The sequence below is a fragment of the Cyprinodon tularosa genome, unplaced genomic scaffold (assembly GCF_016077235.1).
Source record: "Cyprinodon tularosa strain WSP-4 unplaced genomic scaffold, ASM1607723v1 ctg200, whole genome shotgun sequence".
NCBI lineage: Eukaryota > Metazoa > Chordata > Actinopteri > Cyprinodontiformes > Cyprinodontidae > Cyprinodon > Cyprinodon tularosa.
Window position 1 is genome coordinate 697019 of NW_024038735.1, and position 22601 is coordinate 719619.

At 38.9% G+C, this 22601-nt stretch overlaps 1 protein-coding gene across 1 annotated transcript in view; it reads left to right on the plus strand.

The window, feature by feature from the left end:
- The first annotated feature begins 983 nt into the window (after positions 1 to 983).
- LOC119783235 (1-phosphatidylinositol 4,5-bisphosphate phosphodiesterase zeta-1-like) overlaps positions 984 to 22601 on the plus strand; it is a 29530-nt gene continuing 7912 nt past the window's right edge. The window contains exons 1-7 of the mRNA XM_038284630.1: positions 984 to 1176; positions 8259 to 8460; positions 10256 to 10400; positions 11608 to 11760; positions 14629 to 14835; positions 14956 to 15112; positions 18578 to 18694. Coding sequence (XP_038140558.1) covers positions 984 to 1176; positions 8259 to 8460; positions 10256 to 10400; positions 11608 to 11760; positions 14629 to 14835; positions 14956 to 15112; positions 18578 to 18694 — 1174 coding nt within the window. The remainder of the gene's footprint in view (positions 1177 to 8258; positions 8461 to 10255; positions 10401 to 11607; positions 11761 to 14628; positions 14836 to 14955; positions 15113 to 18577; positions 18695 to 22601) is intronic.

Genomic DNA, 22601 nt, shown 5'->3' on the forward strand with positions numbered 1-22601 from the left:
AGGTAAACACTCACAGCTGACACCTCCTTTTCCCTGTTTCCTGCCCCCCCCCCCCTTTTTTTAAAGTTATCTACCATTGAAGGATGAGCCTTACAAATACATCTAAAAACTTTGTAATACATTTATTTTTTTATGATTTAAAAAAAAAATCATGTATTAGTTAAATTCATTATTATCTCACAAAATCTTTAATTTCTATTAAATTTGAATTCAGCTCAGATTATTATAATTATATATAAGTTCAATAAAATTAAATTCAATTTATTTCTATAGCGCCAATTCACAACACAAGTCATCTCAAGACACTTTACAGTTCACCAGATCATCCAGTAAAATTAACTCAGAGTTTTCTATCTAAGGAAAACCAGTTGATTGCATCGACTCATTGACTCAAATACAATCCCTCACACTAAGCATGCTTGTAGCGACAGTGGAGAGGAAAAACTCCCTTTTAACAGGAAGAAACCTCCAGCAGAACCAGGCTCAGTGGGAGCGGCCATCTGCTGAGGCCGACTGGGGTTCAAGGAGACAGAAGCAGAGATAGAAAAGGGAACTGTAAAAGGTGGCCCCATCCAGGATGTCAGAGGATGAAGAGAGCACATCCAGTTAGTCACAGTCTGAGAAACAGGACTACACTGAAAAACAGGCCAATCTCGAACATCTATAAACAAAGGCGTTGATGGCAGCAGCACAGCTGATATTTCTCAGATGAGGCAAAGCTACTATTAGAAAAAGCAGAGAGAGCAGAACATTAGAGACTGAACTGACTCTGCAAGGTCGGAGATTAGAGATAGAATGAAGCAGAATGATGAAAAGGGGGAATATTACATTTATTATTGTTCTAAAGCACTGAAATATACTCAGTGAACAAATTTCAGCCATTGAAAGAGCCATTTAAAAACAAAAGACTAAATGTTTGGTTTTCTGTCTTTTAACTACCAACAACAGAGGGACTGAAAACTTATTTTACGATCGTGCAGGCAATGTTAAGAAAAAGCAAGGTCCCACGATCCAGGAGAGATGAAATCGAGCATCTGTTTCAAGACCACGCAGATGGCAAAACCACCTTATCTGCAAGTGGCCTGCTGAGATTTCTTCACCAGGAACAAAAGGAGTTTTTAGCAGACGAAGACACGGCCGAGGCTCTGATTGACAGATATGAGATTGAAACGGCAGGTAAGTGGGGAGAACTTTTCACTGCATCAACCAGGTTGGAAAAAAAATGTTTTAAAAGAAATCTGATCCGGCCTCAATGTAATACTTTTCCTTTAATAATGTGAATTAAGACCTTAATGCCAAATTGAAAGGGTGTACATGGTAAGAAAAGGACTCATGACTGGAAAAGTAGAACAGGTATTGCTAAAAGCTCAATGGGCTTCAAAGTGAGTCATCTCATATTAGAAAACAGGAAATATAATAGAACAAACTCACAATTAGTCGGTGTCACATTTAGTAATTAGTCCATGTATCAAGTATCTATTTTATCTAGCAATGTTTTTTTTTTAAACAGCCACAAAAAAACACTCTACTTGTGCCTTAATAATAATTATATTTTTTTAAAATTCCTATTCTACCTATCAATAAAGATCAGAGTTTAAAGGTACATTTTATATCTATGTCTTTCTGTATCCAAGGATTGTATATCTGACATAAAACAGAGGACATTTTCTCCTAACTGGACACAAACTACAGGTGCTGGTCATAAAATTAGAATATCATGAAAAAGTAGATTGATTTCAGTAATTCCATTTAAAAAGTGAAACTTGTATATTATATTCATACATTACATACAAACTCATATATTTCAGATGTTTATTTTGTTTAATTTTGATGATTACAAATGACAACAAATGAAAATCTCAAATTCATCATATCAGAAAATTAGAATATTGTGAAAAGGTTCAAAATTGATGGCCCCTGGTGCCACACTCTAATCAGCTAATTAACTCAAACCACCTGCAAAAGCCTTTAAATGGTCTTTCAGTCTAGTTCTATAGGCTACACAATCATGGGGAAGACTGCTGACTTGACAGTTGTCCAAAAGACGACCATCGACACCTTGCACAAGGAGGGCAAGACACAAAAGGTCATCGCTAAAGAGGCTGGCTGTTCACAGAGCTCAGTGTCCAAGCACATTAATAGAGAGGCGAAGGGAAGGAAAAGATGTGGTCGAAAAAAGTGTACAAGCAAGAGAGATAACCGCACCCTGGAGAGGATTGTGAAACAAAACCCCTTCAAAAATGTGGGGGAGATTCACAAAGAGTGGACTGCAGCTGGAGTGAGTGCTTCAAGAACCACCACACACAGACGTATGAAAGACATGGGTTTCTGCTGTCGCATTCCTTGTGTCAAGCCACTCTTGAACCACAGACAGCGTCAGAAGCGTCTTGCCTGGGCTAAAGAGAAACAGGACTGGACTGCTGGTGAGTGGTCCAAAGTCATGTTCTCTGATGAAAGTAAATTTTGCATTTCCTTTGGAAATCAAGGTCCCAGAGTCTGGAGGAAAAGAAGAGAGGCACTTCATCCACGTTGCTTGAAGTCCAGTGTAAAGTTTCCACAGTCAGTGATGGTTTGGGGTGCCATGTCATCTGCTGGTGTTGGTCCATTGTGTTTTCTGAGGTCCAGGGTCAACGCAGCCACATACCAGGAAGTTTTAGAGCACTTCATGCTTCCTGCAGCTGACCAACTTTTTGGAGATGCAGATTTCATTTTCCAACAGGACTTGGCACCTGCACACAGTGCCAAAGCTACCAGTACCTGGTTGAAGGACCATGGTATCCCTGTTCTTAATTGGCCAGCAAACTCTCCTGACCTTAACCCCATAGAAAATCTATGGGGTATTGTGAAGAAGAAGATGCAATACACCAGACCCAACAATTCAGAAGAGCTAAAAGCCACTATTAGAGCAACCTGGGCTATCATAACACCTGAGCAGTGCCACAGACTGATCGACTCCATGCCACGCCGCATTGCTGCAGTAATACAGGCCAAAGGAGGCCCAACTAAATACTGAGTGCTGTACATGCTCATACTTTTCATGTTCATACTTTTCAGTTGGCCAACATTTCTATAAATCCTTTGTTTTTATTGGTCTTCAGTAATATTCTAATTTTCTGATATGATGAATTTGAGATTTTCATTTGTTGTCATTTGTAATCATCAAAATTAAACAAAATAAACATCTGAAATATATGAGTTTGTATGTAATGTATGAATATAATATACAAGTTTCACTTTTTAAATGGAATTACTGAAATCAATCTACTTTTTCATGATATTCTAATTTTATGACCAGCACCTGTAGTTGCCTCATGGGCAAGGAAGGAAATCTAAAGCACTTCATAAATCGCTGCAACAAAATATTGAATGATGCGCCTCTCAAAATCTCCTTAATAATCATTTAACATTCAAATGCCAACTAGTACATCCGAGGTACTGCCTAAGAGGAAAAAACTTCCTTACCACCATCACTATTGTGTGCAATGGGGGATCTGAGATGCTGTCAGCCTGTTTCTCCTTCAGAGGTTCATTGGAACTTTGCAAAATGCCACGGCTCCATGATCTCTGAGAAACATACCAGTAGTTCATTGGTTAAAATCTGGTTCACTCCACCAGAAAACTAAAAGTGGGTTTTCACTAGGATGAACTGATCTCAGAAAAACATATGTGGGACAACTAGGATTCTTATGTGGGACAATGCTGGACAGATGCAGCTTTTTTACCTGTGTTTCTCTTTTGAGATTTACTTTTACTCTAATGCTTTGCAGTGCATTGCCCTCACTTTAAATAATAAATTCGGTAACTTTGTAGTGCCTTTTTTTTTCTTTAATGGTTTTTGTATAATAATCCTTTACCTGTTCTTTTTTAAGAGCATAGTGTGTAGCTCGGACATGTCGTCTATCTATCTAGACAGTGATTATTGGATGTTTTTTTGTTTGAAAATTATCTTCAGCTCAACTGCAAGAAGCGTACCTGTGAACAGCAGATTTGAAACCTTGCCAGAGTTTAACTCTAGGCTCTAACAGGCCCATCCGTAGGTCTAAACTATTTTATAACAGTTCCAAAAGAGTAAAATAATACAATCCACCGGACTTTGTTTCCAAGTTTGAAGACATTTTGCTTCCCATCCACAAAGATTTTTCAATTCAAAATTCATTCTTCAGTTCATTTTGAATTCAAAAAGCTTCCGGAATTTAATTTAAACCTGATAAGTAACCCAGAATGCCCTATATTTAGCCACCACTATCTTAAAACCAGCTATGATCCAGTTCATGCTGCCCCTGTATTTTTTTATTTCCATACAGCAGGTTTCCTCAATTCTGTTCCTCGAGGTTAGTAGTTCTGCACCTTTTAGATGTGGCTTTGCCTCAACATACCTGGTCAAGTCATGAGGTTACTAGCAAGACTTTGGAGAACCTGACTGCATATTAAAGAGGTTTTTTTAGTCGTTTGATTTAGGTCTCGAGGCAAAGACACATTAAGAAGGTGCAGGACACCTTTTTGTTTTGAACAGTGGTGCTTTATTTCATATGATCCACAACATATCTTCCAACAAATGACCCTAAGGTATCTATCTACTGTATCTATCTACTGTATCTATCTACTGTATCTATCTATCTATCTATCTATCTATCTATCTATCTATCTATCTATCTATCTATCTATCTATCTATCTATCTATCTATCTATCTATCTACACTGCAAAAACAATCCAGAAATAAGTAAAAAATGGCTTAAATTAAGTATATTTAGCCTTAATTTGAGCAGGTAAATAAGATGATTTGCCAATGGAATGAGGAGTTTCACTCTTAAAATAAGATAGTTAGATAATATTTACTTGAAATAAGACGATAAAATAGTTTTTTTTTTATTTTAAAAGGAAATTGTCTTGTTCCATTGGCAAAGTGTCTTACTTACCTCCTCAAATCAAGGAAAAACACACTTATTTTAAGAAAAACTAACTTATTGAGATTTCTATTTTTTGCAGTGTATCTATCTATCTATCCATCTATCCATCTATCCATCCATCCATCCAGATATATATTTATATATATATATTTCAGGCAGACAAAAAAGGTTAGGATAAAAGTTAAATGCTTTATAGATAGCGTCTGGATTGGAATCGTAAATGGGAGCTGGAACAGGTGGATCAGATGAGGGCAGATGAAAACTGGGCAGAACTAAGCAGGTTGAAGGAATAAAGTAATCAGTGCCAAGACCATGATGGGTTTTTTTTTTTTTTATTGGACTCAAGTCAGGACATCTGGTGGGTTTTATAATTCAATTCAATTCAGTTTATTTATATAGCGCCACTTCACAACACATGTCATCTCAAGGCACTTTACAGTTCAACCAGATCATCCAGTCAAATTGATTCAAAGTTTTCTATCTAAGGAAAACCAGTTGATTGCATCGACTCATTGACTCAAATACAATCCCTCATATATATAACATGTTAGTGACTCAAAACATATTTTCCAAATCAGTGCAGAAATGGTTCACTGCACAAAAACTGGCCCCTGTCCTATAGCCACCTCAGTCCCCAGACTGTAATCCTGAAGAAAACATGTGGGCTGAGCTGAAGAGAAGGATTAGAGAGTACCCTGGTCTCTAACCTAAAGCAGGTACGTCCAACCTCAGCCCTTGAAAGCCACTGTCTACTTTTAAGAGCCCCCTTGGTCCAGCTCACCTGAACATAATCCCAGAATATCATTAAGTCAGAGGCCTGGCAATGACCCATTCAACTGACTCTAAGGGCTATTGTGCATCTAATCTTTACATGACAGTCGCTTTCGAGGACTGGAGTGGGAGCCCTGTGATTATGAAAAAGGTCAAGGAATTCTCTCCGCAGTATGTCTGCTACAGCTTTTTGAAATCTATTAAAAAAGTCAAATTTCAGCCCTCAGAGGAATAAACACAGATGTCACACAGCATTGCATCCTGGGATTAGTGGGAGGATATCTGTCAGCTCTGCTAAACAGCAGCATATAGGAGGCGGTTGGAGTGAGAGACATAGCTGCGAAAAGAGAATACTGAGGAAGAAACCAAAGAAATGTGGATGTTTTTATATTTATAAGTATGTGATCTGGACCAAAGAAAGCTTTAATATGGATCCAATGATCCTAATAGCATTCTGTGCAGAGTGACCCCAACCTGCTCTGTATATTTGTTGAGCTATATAAACGTTCTCAAAATGTTTGCTGTCATCCATATATTGTAAAGATGATCACATAATGCTTTTTTTGTTGGTGGTTGCAGAACATATTTATATTCACATGAGATATCAAAACAAGTGAAGAATAAAGTCAACAGAGGGATGGATTGTCAGTATGTGTATCAACAAAGAGCATCTACGGACATAAGGAGGTCGATACTAGGACATCAGCAACAATTTATTGGAAGAAGTTGAATTCTTCATCAACACTAAAGCATTAAAGTGATGCTACATCACAGAACATCTAAAAAAGGGCCTTTTTTTGCAAATGCTGCCACAAGCAGGTTACAGTCTGAAATGAGTCTCTAGCGTCTAAACCAGGGGTCACCAACGCGGTGCCCGCGGGCACCAAGGGGCCCTCAAGGACAGCCCGGGGTGCCCTCTTCGTCTTCTGAAAATAGAATAACTCACTCAGTGGGTTAAGTTTAATTTTTTTTTTATTCTGTTGCTCTTCTTTTTAATCATTTATGTATTATTTCATCATGTTAACTATTTCATCATATTTCAGTGGTTTCAAAATGACAACATTAAAAAGAAAATTAGAAATGAATAAAAGAATAAAATAAGAATAAAAATGAGTTTTTATGGATGAGATTTACTGTAGGAGAACACTGATCCCTCCAGTTCATAGGTCAGTATTGGTAGCCCTTCCTATGACTTGGTAGCCATGAAGTAGCCCTCAGCCTTAAAAAGGTTGCTGACCCCTGGTCTAAACGATCACGTCCTTTTGTTAAATCCTGGGATTCTGACCTTAGCACAAATAAATCTTTAGCTTAGCTTTAGTTAGCTTAGCATCCAAGAAAAACACATGTGGTTTAATGTCAGTTCAATTTCTTGCGACAAAGCTAGTTGCTCAGAATCAGCGGTGGATTTTGTTTAAATCTGTTTAAATTTAAATACATTTAAGTCAATTTGGTTTTTTTGGTTTTTTTTTCCAGATTAAATAAATACAAGTATATTTCTATTTACAAAATAAATAAATAAATCATTTTAAGTTAAATTTTTGGGGAAAGTAATTGTTTTCAAACCCAAACCTTGAGAAATAGTTACTTTAAAGTCATAGGGAAATCATTTTGAAATGTCAAACCATTTCGGCTTAAACATGTAGATAAATGTACTCTTTGTCAGACGATATTGTCCCAAAATTTAGAAAATTTTGTTTGTTTGTTTTTTTTATTACCTTATGCAGGCCAGTTAGTTCTACGTCAGCCTGAACACATAAATTTGGCCAATCATATATCAACGGCCATGTGTCAATCAAATATTTTCGGTCATAGCATCTTGATTCATATGTCGCAACTAATATACGCAACGGTTGAAATAAGAAATCAGAATCCTTTCCTTTCCCATTGAGTTCCGTCCCAGTGTTCACGGGGATGGACGTCTGTGTCTTCAGCAGGCGTAGAGCTAACAGAACTGACAGCGTTGCGAGGCAAGGGCTCAAACATGTACGGCTGGAAGCCTTCTACACCAAACCAGGCTTCTGCCGCCCTGGCGTCCTCTTCCACAACATCTTCATCCCCGCTTTCCTCCTCTAAATAAAAAATGGTTGACGGAGGAGACTCATCCACGACCTCCGACACTAAACTCTCCTCCTCTTGCATGTTTCCGCTGTCCATAGCGTTCCTTGACAGTGTCGTTTCGAAGTCACCAATTTAGTGCTACTTGGTCCCAATGGAATTTCCCATTGGGAACCTACTAGCACTAAGTTGCTAACTGGTTAGCAAGATGCTTCCGACAAACCGGCCAGAACCAAACTTGCTTGCAACCTTCTGCCACAACAATCCCACCCCTTGATAAATGATCACATTCCTTTTATTCACTTGTGTAAAGTCGTGCACCACTCGGGAGAACTCAGAAATGCAACATTTGGAAAAGCCGTTTCCCCACGACGTTAAAAAAACCAACTCATTAGCAGTTTACAAACCTGGCCTCTTCTTTACATGCAGTAAACATGGTTGTTCTGCTTGGGTTCGCAGCTGAAACTCTCTCCTGTTAACTTTCTCTGACACAATGTTCACTCTGCTGCTTCCTCCTTTTTCAGCCATAGAAAGCAGGTCCATGACATTTGAAGGCTTCTTCAGATACATGGAGTCCAAAGACTGCTGTGTGTTTGACCAGGCTCATACATCCGTTTACCAAGACATGGACCAACCTCTCAGCACTTACTTCATCTCGTCCTCTCACAACACCTACCTGACAAGAGGCCAGCTAGTAGGGGAGAGCCACCTTTATGGATACGTTAGGTAAGGGGAGGGTTTATTGTGCATCTGTTTTTAAGATTCTTTTCTCTTTGTATTAATGTGATTTTTTTGGGAGATGCATCTAGGATTTCCTTATACAAATAGTTAAAATCAGGGGAAAAAAGAATGTACCTGAAAGTACTGAAATCTACTGTGTTTTTCTAGTAAGACGATCCTCTCCGTGTGGAGCTACACGCTGGGTATCTGGATACTGAATACTGTCCTTCTCATTTCACTGACCTACTCATGTGCTGAGGCAGACAGAAAATCTGCTGTGGATACATGTGTGGCACAATGAGAGTGATTACAGAGCAGCTGACAGCAGCAAGAGTTCAGTATTAATGGACTCTGCTTGGGGGCTGAATGCTCTGGTCAGCTGGTAGAAACTAACCATTGAAACCCACCAGCCTTCAAGCTCTGCTCTGGGCTGATAACTAAATGTATATCAAACAGAACTATAGCTGCAGGAAACCATTGATTTGAAACTCAGCAAGATGCCAAACCTAAATTCCCCTATTGTTTATATGCTTTCAGTTGCATTGACTTGACAAAGTATAAATACCCACTGAGGAAAGTACAAATACACATTAGCCTTTCTGTGTATCTTATTTGGATTGTATGTAAAAGATAAAAGCACCCTTCTTTGTAAAGAAATTGCACCTTTTTTTATTCAATATACTATATAGACTGTTTACTATACTATAGACTGTTATAAAATGAGATCTTGGGAAAGTTTGTTGGAGAACTTAAGTGGAAAAATCAACATCAACAATAGGAACAGGTGGTCTTTATTCTTAGGGATTAAATGAAAGGGGTGGTCTGAAGTTGATCCTTTATAATCACACTTCAGAGGTTAGTCAATGGCAAAACAATTGGAAGAAAGAAAAAAACAATTAAAAAGGGCAAAAGGATGCAGGTGGAAACAAAGATTATCAGGGTTACCATGAGGAGGGGGTCTTGGAAGCAGAAAGGGCATCCAACCTAAATTCCCCGTATGTATCCCCCGTCCGTCCGTCCGTCCGTCCATCCATCCGTCCGTCCGTCCGTCCGTCCGTCCATCCATCCATCCATCAATGAGGCCTCCTCCCAATGGGACATGCCTGGAACACCTCCCGAGGCGACCAGGAGACGTCCGGAACAGATGTCCGAGCCACCTCAGCTGGCTCTTTTCGACGTGGAGGAGCAACGACTCTACTCTGAGCTCCTCCCGGGTAACTGAGCTCCTCACCCGATCTCGAAGGGTGCATCCAGCCACCCTGCGGGGAAAACAAATTCCAGCCGCCTGTATTCGCGATCTTGTCCTTTCGGCCATTACCCAGATCTCATGACCATAGGCGAGGGTGGGAAAATAGATCGATCGGTAAATCGAGGGCTTTGCCGCCCGACTCAGCTCCTTCTTCACCACCATAAGGACACCCTTTAAAAAAAAGAAAAACTTTTTTATAAGAGGAAAAAAAAAAACCCTATGTTGGTGATATAAGTGAAAGCAATAAACTGACAGAGAAGCAAAAGCAGTCCCTCCAGAGAGAGACTGGATAAATAGAGATATATCTGCACCATGGTGCCAAAAAATATATCAAATCCATAACAATTTAAAGTGACATCATTATTATCTAGTTCAGGCAGAAAGCTGTTTTCCATAAAACTTTAAATATAGTCAGCAGAAGTAGTATGCATCTATGGCATCATCAAACACAGAAATATATGAGTGAGAGTGTCTGAATGGGAAGAGAATAGACGAGTTTAAGATTACCATGAGCTAGCCTGAGCTCCTTGTTTGTGCCTGCGTGTGTTGCAGCGCTCTGAAGAAAGGCTGCCGCTGTGTGGAGATCGACTGCTGGGATGGTCTAGATATGGAACCGGTAGTTTACCATGGTTACACGCTCACCTCCAAGATACTTTTCAAGGAGGTCATCGAAATAGTGTCTCAACACGCCTTTGAGGTAACAGCTACGACTTTTTACTTGTATTTACTGTTAATAGTACTAAGACTTCTTTTTCATACTTTTACAAGGACAGGAATCTCTATAGACATGCAATGGGTGCATTTAGCAACTTCTCTGACAGAAATATTTTGGCTGCAAACTGTTAACCTGATTCCGCCAGATGGATTTGCGCCGCATATCCATCTGGAAACCTTCCGTAGAAGTAATTTTGGGAAGGGGCGAAAATACTGGTTAGCTGATTGGCCTATGTTGGTGATAGACGGGCCAAATAAACCAATCAGATCAACGAAGCATATGACGTACTAACAGAGCGACGACGAAGAGGAGCCAATTGATAGATCAAACTCTTGCTGAAACCAGTCGGGAGAAGAGCAAAAACATCTTTTCCTCTGAGAAAAGCCTCCAGAGCAGTGTTTTGCTCTTCTTTCAGTGAAGAAATACTCTGTAATTCCGATAAAACTTGCTCGATAGCCACGCTAACGCTAGTTTCATCGGCTGAAGCCGCCATGTTCTTTAGACTGAACTGTCGCGCTTCTCGTTGCGTCACACCTCAACCCGCCTCAAAGCCAACGCTGATTGGACGTTCGTTTGGTGAACGGCTCCAAATTTTCTTTAACGGAGAGTCTTCAGACTGATTAGCGAGTGAAATCTTGAAAGCTCGCAAGATTAGGATGGTCTCATGAGGCTAGCAAACTGTCTTTTATATGCATTTAAGGCATGGCTCAATCTTAAGACCAGGCATTCCCATAGTTTGTCCTCGAGGGCCGCTGTCCTGCAGGTTATAGAGGTTTTTCTGCTTTAGCACAGCTTTTAATCAACTATTCAATTTAATTCAGTTTATTTATATAGCGCCAATTCACAACACAAGTAATCTCAAGGCACTTTACAGTTCAACCAGATCATCCAGTCAAGTTTTCTATCTAAGGAAAACCAATTGATTGCATCGACTCATTGACTCAAATACAATCCCTCACACTAAGCATGCTTTTAGCGACAGCGGAGAGGAAAAACTCCCTTTTAACTATCAATGTAAATCAGCTGTGCTGGAGCAGGGAAACCTCTAAAACCTGCAGGACAGCGGCTCTCGAGGACCGACTTTGGGGATGCCTGCCTTAGACCCTTTACAGCGCAGTCGGCTCAGGTCGCTTTTTGTTAAAATCAAAGATTTTCATCCTCCCTCACTGGTGAGATTACTTCCTGACAGGTGTCCGCCTACCCATTAATTCTCTCTCTGGAAAACCACTGCTGCGAGGAGCAGCAGGAGGTCGTGGCCCAGTACCTTATCTCTATCCTGGGTGACAAGCTGTTGAGAAGCACCTTGGACAATCCGACCAATGGAAACCTGCCAAGCCCAAACGTAAGACTAGCTGACAAGTTAATATATTTGAAGCATCTTTGTGAGTGCAGCAGCAGGATGACATCAGGTATTAGGAGCTAACATAAAAAAATGCTAATTTCCAGTAGCCTTCTTTAAAAATAGACAAAAACAGATGTTTGCGTTACATTAACCCTGCCCGTTACAGTAACCTGCACAAACCTTCTTTGTGTGATTTGATTGGGAACAATCTTCACTCATTACTCTGTAACACTTACACTGTCTTAAGAATGCTATGTTGTTTCCTGTCTTCACCTATATTTGCAATCAGATGTTTCCTGTTTTTTGCAAACATTTCAAACTGAATTATTGCATTTGTTAAACTCTAATTAGTTTGCAGTTTACAAATATTGGAACTGAACTTCAAAGAATCTAAATGAAAGTAGGGCTGCAACTAAGAATTACTTTGCAGATTGATTAAACAGTCGATTATTATTTTTTGATTAATCAATTAATAATCGGATTGTCAACGGCTCTTTAAAGATGATTTTTTACAAAATGTAACCAGGGGAAATTAAAACGTTTCCACTTCAGGAGCTCTTAATACACCATATTGACATACGAAAATATTTTTTTTTATCTTAAATGCAGAATGTTTATATATATTTTTTTTATAGTTTTGATACAATTACTGCTCTTATTGAGTTGCTCTATCAGCTAAAGGCATGTTTTAGAGTCTATACTCCGTTTAACCTTAAACGATTACAAAATTACTTTACAATTATTTTAATAATCAATTAATAACGATTAATCAGGCCTTAATGAGTGCTAAACTGAGCATACCGTGGTTAATCTGCAAAAAGGTGTGTCGAAAAAGATAGAACTTACAAACAGGTTAGGTTCTGCCCTATAAAAAGAACCAAATGTGTGTTACTGACAGTTTGGGTAGATACATAAAAGAAATAGGACGCTTTGGGGTTAGAGGTCATGTGTGAGCCACACATGTACATAATGATTCAAACAAGCACATGAAATGTACATATTCACAAAAGCATATGTGATGCATACACAATTATATCTTGATTTACAAACTAACATTGGTCTTTAAAGTGAAATGCATTAGTAGAGACAAATGCATTTTTTTTAACAAGCTATGATATGCAACCAATTAAATAACTCCATTGCTTCAGCCAATCACAAGAACATACTGTACGCCATTTTGCTGTGTGGATTGTGCTGTGCCTGTGTGGATCACTTATGTGGGTTTCTTAATATTCAATTCAATTCAGTTTATTTATATAGTGCCAATTCACAACACATGTCATCTCAAGGCACTTTGCAGTTCAAAAGATCATCTAGTCAAATTGATTCAAGGACTCATTGACTCTTCAGCAATCCCTCACACTAAGCATGTTTGTAGAGACAGTGGAGAGGAAAAACTCCCTTTTAACAAGAAGAAACCTCCAGCAGAACCAGGCTGAGCGTGAGCGGCCATCTGCTGAGGCCGACTGGGGTTCAAGGAGACAGAAGCGGACATAGAAAAAGAAGCATAGATACAAAAGGAAACTGTAAAAGGCAGCCCCGTCCAGGAAACACACAGCCAGGCAGACGACTTTGAGCCAGCTCCCATGTCAGAGGATGAAGAGAGCACATCCAGTTAGCCACAGTCAGAGAAACAGGACTACACTGAAAAACAGGCTCATCTCCAACATCTATAAACAAAAGGTGTTGATGGCAGCAGCACAGCTGATATTTCTCTCCAGGATGGAGTCACAGCCAAACAGGAACAGACCAGATGAAGCTACTATGAGAAAAAGCAGAAAGAACAGAACGTTAGAGATTGAACTAATAGATTCTGCAGAGTGGGAGAATAGAGATAGAATGAAGCAGAATGATGAAAAAGGGGTCCCTATATATTGAGACTCCATACTTCAAAAAAAGAAATCCACCCCTCCACCCCCCACCAAAAAAAAACACGACAAAAGTCCATTTCATTTCCTTGAACCCCAGAGGTTAATAGATTTATTCACTGTGGGTGTATTTCAAGAAAAAAACCTCTAACCTATAACTCCTTTATAAAGGTAAAAAAAACTACCGGTAAATGAATTAAGCCAGGATAAGTTTCCAGGTATTCCATTGTGCCATGCTCTTATGATTCAACATCCATCCATCCATTCATTCATTCATTCATCCATCTATATTTTAGAGCTTATTAGGGTCACAGAGGCCTGGTGTCTATCTCTAGCAGACTTTAGGAAGAATCCTTTACCATATTAACAACTAAAAATACCCAGATTAAATAGGCTAATGCACATATCGACAAAGGGAGACGTTCTGTGGTTTTATAGCTTTAAATGAAAGTGCAACGTAGTATCAATCCTATTTACATAAATTATAGCTAAGATGTTTGTTAACATGAGAGCACATTCCCAACTGGAGACTAAAATAGGCTCAACTAAAAGTATATTTTTTTTTATTGCAGAGATAAAGTAACTTGCAAAGCTAGTAGAGTCTAGCATCTCTTGCATTGTTAAATCTGCTGGTATATTTCTATATTTTTTGCATTACAGATCTTTTATAATACAGTCAAATTGTGACAGAAAGCCACGCTTTACAGCACAAACAACTTTGAAGTCAACAGGGTAAATTGCAGAAAGCAGACATATTACTTTATGATTAACTGCAGCTGCTTCATCTTTATAACCTTTAACTATGTGCACTGATGTGAATGTGACCTGAAATGATCTCAGCAATAAATCAGCGCCGCAGTATTTTGTGCACAACTTTTGCTTAGTTGTTATACTGATGCAAATTCTTGAAAGTTTTAAAAGTGCAGCATGAATTAAAGATAATGTATTAAGCTTGTGTGCATAATTGTATAAGTTCCTACTGTTTGTGTGGGGCTGTTAGGATTTAAAGTATAAGATCCTGATCAAGAACAAAAAGCTAAAGTCACAGTCTAAGGCAAAGGACAAAAGAGAGGCAGAGGAAGGTGGAGATGAGGGAGAGGGAAGTGATGAGGAGGAGGAGGAAGATGAGGAGGAGGACAAGGAGAGCGAGGGACATCAAGCTAAAGGAAAGTTCTGGTCTCCGAGAAAAGAAGGGTCTCAGAAGAAAGTAAGTTTTTTTTTTCTGCCGTCAGATTAAAGCAGATTACAGTCAGCGACATGTTTGTGTATCAACAGATCTGGTGTTCTTTGAAATGTAATCTTTTTTTTGCTTAACTGCAATGGCTAGAAGAAGAAGGTGAAGGTGGCCCAGGCTTTATCGGATCTTGTAATATACACGAGGTCTGTCAAGTTCGTCAGCTTTCGCCACTCCGAGGACAATCAGACCAGCTATGAGAACACATCCATTGCAGAAAAGAGGGCTCGCAAACTGATGAAGGCCTCAGGTACACAGAATAGATGATTTAAGGCTGAGGGATAAATATTTGTGGTTGGAATAGGAAATGTACTGAAGTAGAAAACCAAACTTGATGTATATAAGGAGGCTCTTATAGCAACGGAGCATTACAAATGAAGAGATCTGATGCTGTGAAACACAAAGACCCATCTGTCTCGATAATCAACGTGGTGAGAAAGTTTTTTTTTTTTAATTAAGTAATTTCCTGGACTGAGGGAGTGTTGTAAAGTAAAACAATTAAGAATATTTTATTCCTCTTACTGTTTAATAAGTCCCTCCATCTGTCCGTTCATCCATCTATTTTCAAACTATAGAAATTTATATGATCCAAAAAGAAAAGTCATCCTACATTTCTTTACAGTTTGCTATCAAAGGGCCAAACCATTTCTTTTATTCTGTAAGCTATGTTTTACTTTTTATAGCTCAGATTAAGACCATTTCCAGAAGCATGTTCCATGTGTTTAACAAATCTACTTGCTAAAATTTTGCAAAATCTTTAAATAATGCTAAAGATAACCTAATATAGTTCAGGTAATACTTTCATATTTAAGTTTCTATTTTTACTTCATTCTGAATTGACTTTATTTGAACCACAGTTGGTCACTATCTTCATTTAAATTAAATTGAACAATGTGTTTTTACGGTCAGGAACCAAACTTGCACTGCAAGAAAAACAGTAAATATAAGCAAAAGTGAGAAGAAAAAATTGTATAGAAGGTTAGAAACCCTAAAGGGATCAAATAGCCTGATTTCATAGGAGCAAGGTGAACTAAATGCTGAGGGTGCAAATAATGTGAAGTCCCAACAAAGGCTTTGTCAAAAAACGAGGACAGATGGACCCAGTATTCAAGGAGAGACAGTCAGTAGGCAAATTCAAAACGTTTATTAAATGAAGAACAAAACTAAAGTGGAGCTGCTAGGATCTGTGGCACGCGGCGACTGCAGGTGGGGGGCGGGGCATCGCCCAATCTCAGACACTGTTTGTGGGAGAAACACAGGTAAGTGACCACGATCATCTGACAGAAGATGAATATCTGAGTTGGTCACTTACCTGGTTTAACAGTCCAGTCCAAGAGTGTCCCCAATGCTGCTGTCCCAGAGGTCTTGCAGAAAGCCGATCCTGGTCAGGGATTCAGAACAGACAGGAACAGACAGAACAGGCAGGATCCAGGCTTCCAGGCATCGTAGAGCTCCCAGGCAGGTTCAGAGTCCAACAGAGTCTGGAAGCGTGAGCAGGCGGTCAAGCAAAGGAGTAGACAGGATCAGATGCAGACGGGGAGGCTCAGTGGAAGAGGGTAGCAGAGACAGGACGTGGAACCAGAACTTGATGCTGGACCTTTAAACTGGTCTCCTTCTTGGAGCCAGGCTTTTGGGATAAAAAGTTAACCTCCCCACATATTGAGCCAAAAACCCAGAGGACTCAGCAGGGGAGGAACAGTGGACGATCAGGAGACGAGAAAAACACAAAAAAACTCTTTCCACTGGCCGCCAGGATCCAAAACATGAACCATGAAATAAACAGAATGGACAGACTAGCAGAAAAACAAATAATGATCTGGCTCCGAATGCACAGGCTGAACAGAATCAACCAAAGGAAACAGGTGAGAGGAATAAATGATAATTTGAGTCAGAGAGGGAAAACGACAGGTGAAAGAAATAACCAATTAAGGGAGAGCAAACAGGCCAGATCATGACAGGCTTCCAGGGAAAAAAATAGTGTCTTTGAATTTATGGGGAAAGGTTAAATAGAAAATCTAGGTCCACACAGTCTCATGCCAAACTGGAAAATGTCTAAGTAACCAGTGATGGGCAGTAGCGCCGCTACATGTAGCGAAGCTATTAGTTTAACTACATTTTCCAGTAGCTTGACCGTAGCGTCGCTGCTTTATTAATGAAGTAACTTTCCTGTAGCGACGTTCTTGTTTTGATCAAGTAGCGACGTAGCGTCCACAAACGCTACAAAATCCAGGGCATAACTAAGAAATGAAACCAGGTTTTCTATTTTGAAACAACAATCAGCCACAAGCTACTGTAAATAGCAGTTTCAGCTGACGCTCTTATAAGTGGCGTAGTAGCACAGGCACACTCCGTAGGGTTAAACAAGCGCACCCTTTCCGAGTCTGTCGTTCTATTGGCTGGAATGGTTGCTAGGCGACGATCCAACTGCAGTCCGAGAGAGCAAAAAAAAATCCGCAAGCAGAGCCTACGGGTTTGCGAGCGTATCTGAGACTCGTGCAGAGCGCGGATTGTGCGCGAAGAGAAGGAGGCAAGCGAGAGGAGAATATCTGTGCAAGAAGCATTAAATCTGAGAGAAGAAACAAAGAGAAAATATTTGAGAGACAGCCCATGTTTTGAGTGTGAGCATCATAAGTTTTGAGTGCAAGAAGATGAAATTCTTTTCTCAAATTGAAATGATGTGCTCTTGCATTATGGCAGGATAATTCTCCCATATGTGCCACTAAGATACTCTAATTAGAGAGTAGTAGTGAAACTTCCATATTGTATTTTCATGGTCTAGTTTACCGAACAGGATGTTTACATAAATCTGTTTTTAGGCTGTGCACAGACAAGATGGAGGAACAGCTCTACCGTATATAAAATAAATACATAAATAAATAAATGCTCAATAAATAAATAAATAAGCATTCAATTAATTGCCCCCAAAAACACAATGAATAAATATGTAGGTAGAAATTAAATTATACGGTGAGACATAAATATATGTATCACTTAATTAGCTTCTTTATTTTTTCACCTTTTTTGTAAACAGTTTCATTTGTTACTTGAATCGACTGTTTAATTGAGGTCTGAAGAAGTTTTCTCTAAGGGAGACCCTAAAGAAATAAGATGCCTTTTGTAGGGTTTTGTTTTCCCTAGAGATGTCCATTGAATGCAAACTCATAGCCATGTCTCCATGTGTAGAACACTACACAGTACCTTTAATTTGGTTCTAATAACATCAGATTGTTTACTAGTTTGTCTATTAGTAATTACTTCAGTTTTTATTTTAATATGCTGATCATAAAGCAATGTTTACACTGTGTTATGTCATTGGCTGATCTTTAATAAATGTTTTAACTAGTGTATCAGACTCATTTTGAATTGATATTAGGTTGGTACAACGTTAAGTAGCTTCTGATGTAGTTAAGCTACTTTTAACACATTAGTGTAACTTAGCTTGCTATAATTCTTTAGGTGGTAGCTTTGGTGTAGTGAAGCTTAATTTATTGTTGAGTAACTGATAGCTTAGCTCACTACAATGGACAAGTAGCTTGCCCAACACTGTAAGTAACTAAGTAGTACGTTGACTATGTCATAAGAAAGGAACCTCATTACTTCACTTGATCACTACAGGATAATAGCCATGGTGACTGTTTTAAATTTAAAGCTAGAATATCACAGGGAGTGACTCTGAACGTTCTGATCCCTGACAGGCCTGAATCCTCTCTTTCAGGTCAAGATTTTGTTCAGCACACTCAAAGGTTCCTCTGCAGAATATATCCAGCCGGCTCAAGAATATATTCCTCCAACTACAATCCTCAGGAGTTCTGGAACGTCGGTGCACAGCTTGGTGAGGAAGAGAAGCTCTTCTCTATATACATATTTATCTAAACAAAAAATGTAAATCTGATTTATTAGTCAACAAATGCTGATATCTGAATATTCTACACCAACTTTAAAGGAAAAGTCCGGTCAGCAAGGACTAATCAATGGATTATTATCTATTCGCGATTATGAGTCTGGGAGCGGCCATTTTTGCCCAAATAAAATAACCCCTCCCTCCTGCCATCTTCCAGCAGTGACGTCACGGTGCGGTAAGCCTAGCGCCATTCTCCCCGCTTTACAAGCTAAATCAATGGGAACTACTAGACACATCTGCAATCAACAACAATTATTGAAGATTTCCAGAGGACTTCACCATTGAAATTCACCAGAGCTATAGTGAAACTGACAATGCCCACGTGCATGGCAGCTGGATGCTGGAATACATTGGGTAAAAGTGAAAAAAAAAGTTAGTACACCTTTATGATTCCTGATCCTCCACGGACGGGTTGGTCGTTGGATCGCCAACTTGAAGAGGGAGGATTTGCCATCGAACTTCTGGCCAGAGAAAAAAACCCGTAATATGTAGCCAACATTTGGAAGAAGAATGTTTTCAACATGACTTGGATAATAGCGCGTTGTGACAAACACCAGATACAGCACTGGGACTTGATCAACAGCCGATACCCCACCGTGACGTCACAAACCAGTAGGTGGCAGTAGTGTTCTTTGACAAACATGGATGCCTCCAGTAAAGCACATTCATATGAAAATGACTCTTAATTAAAAACACGTATTTATTGAACAATATGTAATAATTTCATAATGAAAGTAATTTCAAAGTTTGAATTCTGAATATGAGCGGACTTTTCCTTTAATAAAGGTGGTAGAGAAATATTGTTTTTGATCCCTTGTTTCTAGAATGTCACAGAGAATCAAAAAGGTTTCAACATTCCCTGCACAATCTTTGCAATTCATTACAAGCTGAGAATGAGAGAACTTTCAGTTCAGAAGTTAAGTTGTCAAACTTCAAAGGGAATGACTTAGAAAACTGTCTGGTTTTCATTTGGGATCACAGCCTAAACCCATCATCCAGGTTTTTCCTGCAGCGACTCCTCTCCTGGCTCCTATCACACCTCCTCTGGATTGATTTACACCCATGTAAATGCATTTCTTTACATCCTTTATGCAGCAGCTGTGTCATTGTAAGAGCTCCATACATTTTCTTTCTCCACTTCAACTGATGGTCTGAAGTGAGCGTGACTACATCCACAGCGCTGAACTTCTCTCAGTGAAATTACGCTTTAGGTAAAAATATTAAACTTTATATACAATTCTTCTTCCATTCAGCGTGTTTTGACTCACTGAATGACTTCATCTTGGAGGCCCGCACTCCTGTCGCTCTGTCTTGACACATCCGTCTCCATCGCTCAGTCAGATTGCTAGAGTCTGTGAAAAGGAGCCCCACTGAGCAGACGGTGTACGTGCTTGGGGGGGGGCAGCTCAGCAGCTGCAGATCTCAGAGACAGACGAACAAAGCAGCCGCTCAGACAGATCAATCACTGTTAGATTAGAAGGACTTGACACCAGAGAGGGGAGAAAGTTGGTAATTCAGGCAAACATTTTGGCACTAATACCTTCAATTTGTGGTTTCATATATATATATATATATATATATATATATATATATATATATATATATATATATATATATATATATATATATATATATATATATATATATATATATATATATATATATATATATATTAGTGATGCACGATATTGGGATTTTGGCCGATATCCGATATGCCGATATTTTAAAACTCATGTAGCCGATAACCGATATCAATACCGATGTTAAAGCTGGACAAAAATAAGTAGTCATTGAAAATAGCAGTTTTGTTATCCATTTCTGACACTTTGAAAAATAATATACTCAAATATATTTTCATATGCTGATATCAAATTGATTTTTAAAAACGCGGTATCGATCTATTTTACTTTCAAAATCTCATGAAATTTCATCGTTCTGTTACAAACTCTCGTGATATTTTGCAAATTCTTGTGAGATTTTGTTAGTAAAATCGATCGATACCGCGTCAATATATCAACATATAAAAATATGGCAAAATTTCGGGAATTTTCGGGGGATTTCGTAGCATAACGATGACATATAGCAATATTTCATTAGTAAAAGAGATTGATATGGTGTTTTTAAATGGCAATATATCAGCATATGAAGATATTGGGATATTTTAATGTATCAATATTTTTTCCCTCGTCTTTAGAAGTTTTAAAGTCTGTAAAAAAGAAGTTTTTGAGGAAGAAGAAGTAGTATTTAAATTTTTTTTTTTTGGGACTTTAGAAACTCAGAAGCTGATCAAATATCGGGTTAAATATCGGTGGGGTGGCCGATGTCCGATATTCAGTTTTAAGGCTGATTATATCGTGCATCCCTAATATATATATATATATATATATACACATGTATACATATATATATATATATATATGTAAAACTACATCTGTATAGATAGATAGATAGATAGATATGTTGTGGATCATACAAAATAAAGCACTATTGTTCAAAACAAAAATGTGTCCTGCACCTTCTTAATTCAATTCAATTCAATTCAGTTTATTTATATAGCGGCAATTCACAACACATGTCATCTCAAGGCACTTTACAGTTCAACCAGATCGTACAGTCAAATTGATACAAAGTTTTCTATCTAAGGAAAACCAGTTGATTGCATTGACTCATTGACTCAAATACAATCCCTCACACTAAGCATGCTTGTAGCGACAGTGGAGAGGAAAAACTCCCTTTTAACAGGAAGAAACCTCCAGCAGAACCAGGCTCAGTGTGAGCGGCCATCTGCCGAGGCCGACTGGGGTTCAAGGAGACAGAAGCAGAGATACAAGCAGCTGTAAAAGGCGGCCCCGTCCAGGAAACACACAGCCAGGCAGACGAGCCACCCTAACTATAAGTTTTATCAAAAAGGAAAGTTTTAAGCCTAGTCTTAAAAGTAGACAGAGTGTCTGCCTCACGGACTAAAACTGGTAGTTGGTTCCACAGGAGAGGAGCCTGATAACTAAAAGATCTGCCTCCTATTCTACTTTTAGAAATTCTAGGAACCACTAGTAAACTTGCAGATTGAGAGCGAAGTGCTCTGTTAGGAACATAAGGAACAATCAGATCTCTGATATCAGATGGAGCTTGGCCATTTAAGGCTTTATATGTGAGAAGGAGGATTTTAAATTCTATTCTTGATTTAACAGGAAGCCAATGAAGAGAAGCCAGGATAGGAGAGATATGATCTCTCTTTTTAATTTTCATCAGAACTCTGGCTGCAGCATTTTGGATCAGCTGAAGGCTTTTAACTACAGTTTGTGGACTTCCTGATAGTAAAGAATTACAATAGTCCAGCCTTGAAGTAACAAATGCATGGACTAGTTTCTCAGCATCACCCCTGGACAGGAGATTTCTAATTTTTGCAATGTTCCTCAGATGAAAGAAGGAAATTCTAGAAACCTCTTTGATCTGGGATTTAAATGACAGGTCCTGATCAAAAATAACACCAAGATTTTTTACTTTATTATCTGAAATCAGTTTAATCCCATCCAAATGAAGTGACTGGCTAATCAGCTTCTTTTTCAGAGACTCTGGTCCAAAGACTATAACTTCTGTTTTGTCTGCATTCAGAAGCAGAAAGTTAGGAGTCATCCAGGTTTTTATGTCTTCAAGACATGCTTGTAATCTATGTAATGGGTTAGCTTCATCTGGATTTATAGACAGATATAGCTGGGTATCATCAGCATAACAGTGGAAATTAATCCCATGCTGTCTAATAACTCTACCAATTGGGAGCATGTATAAAGTAAAGAGAATTGGTCCTAGCACTGATCCCTGTGGTACTCCACAGGTAACC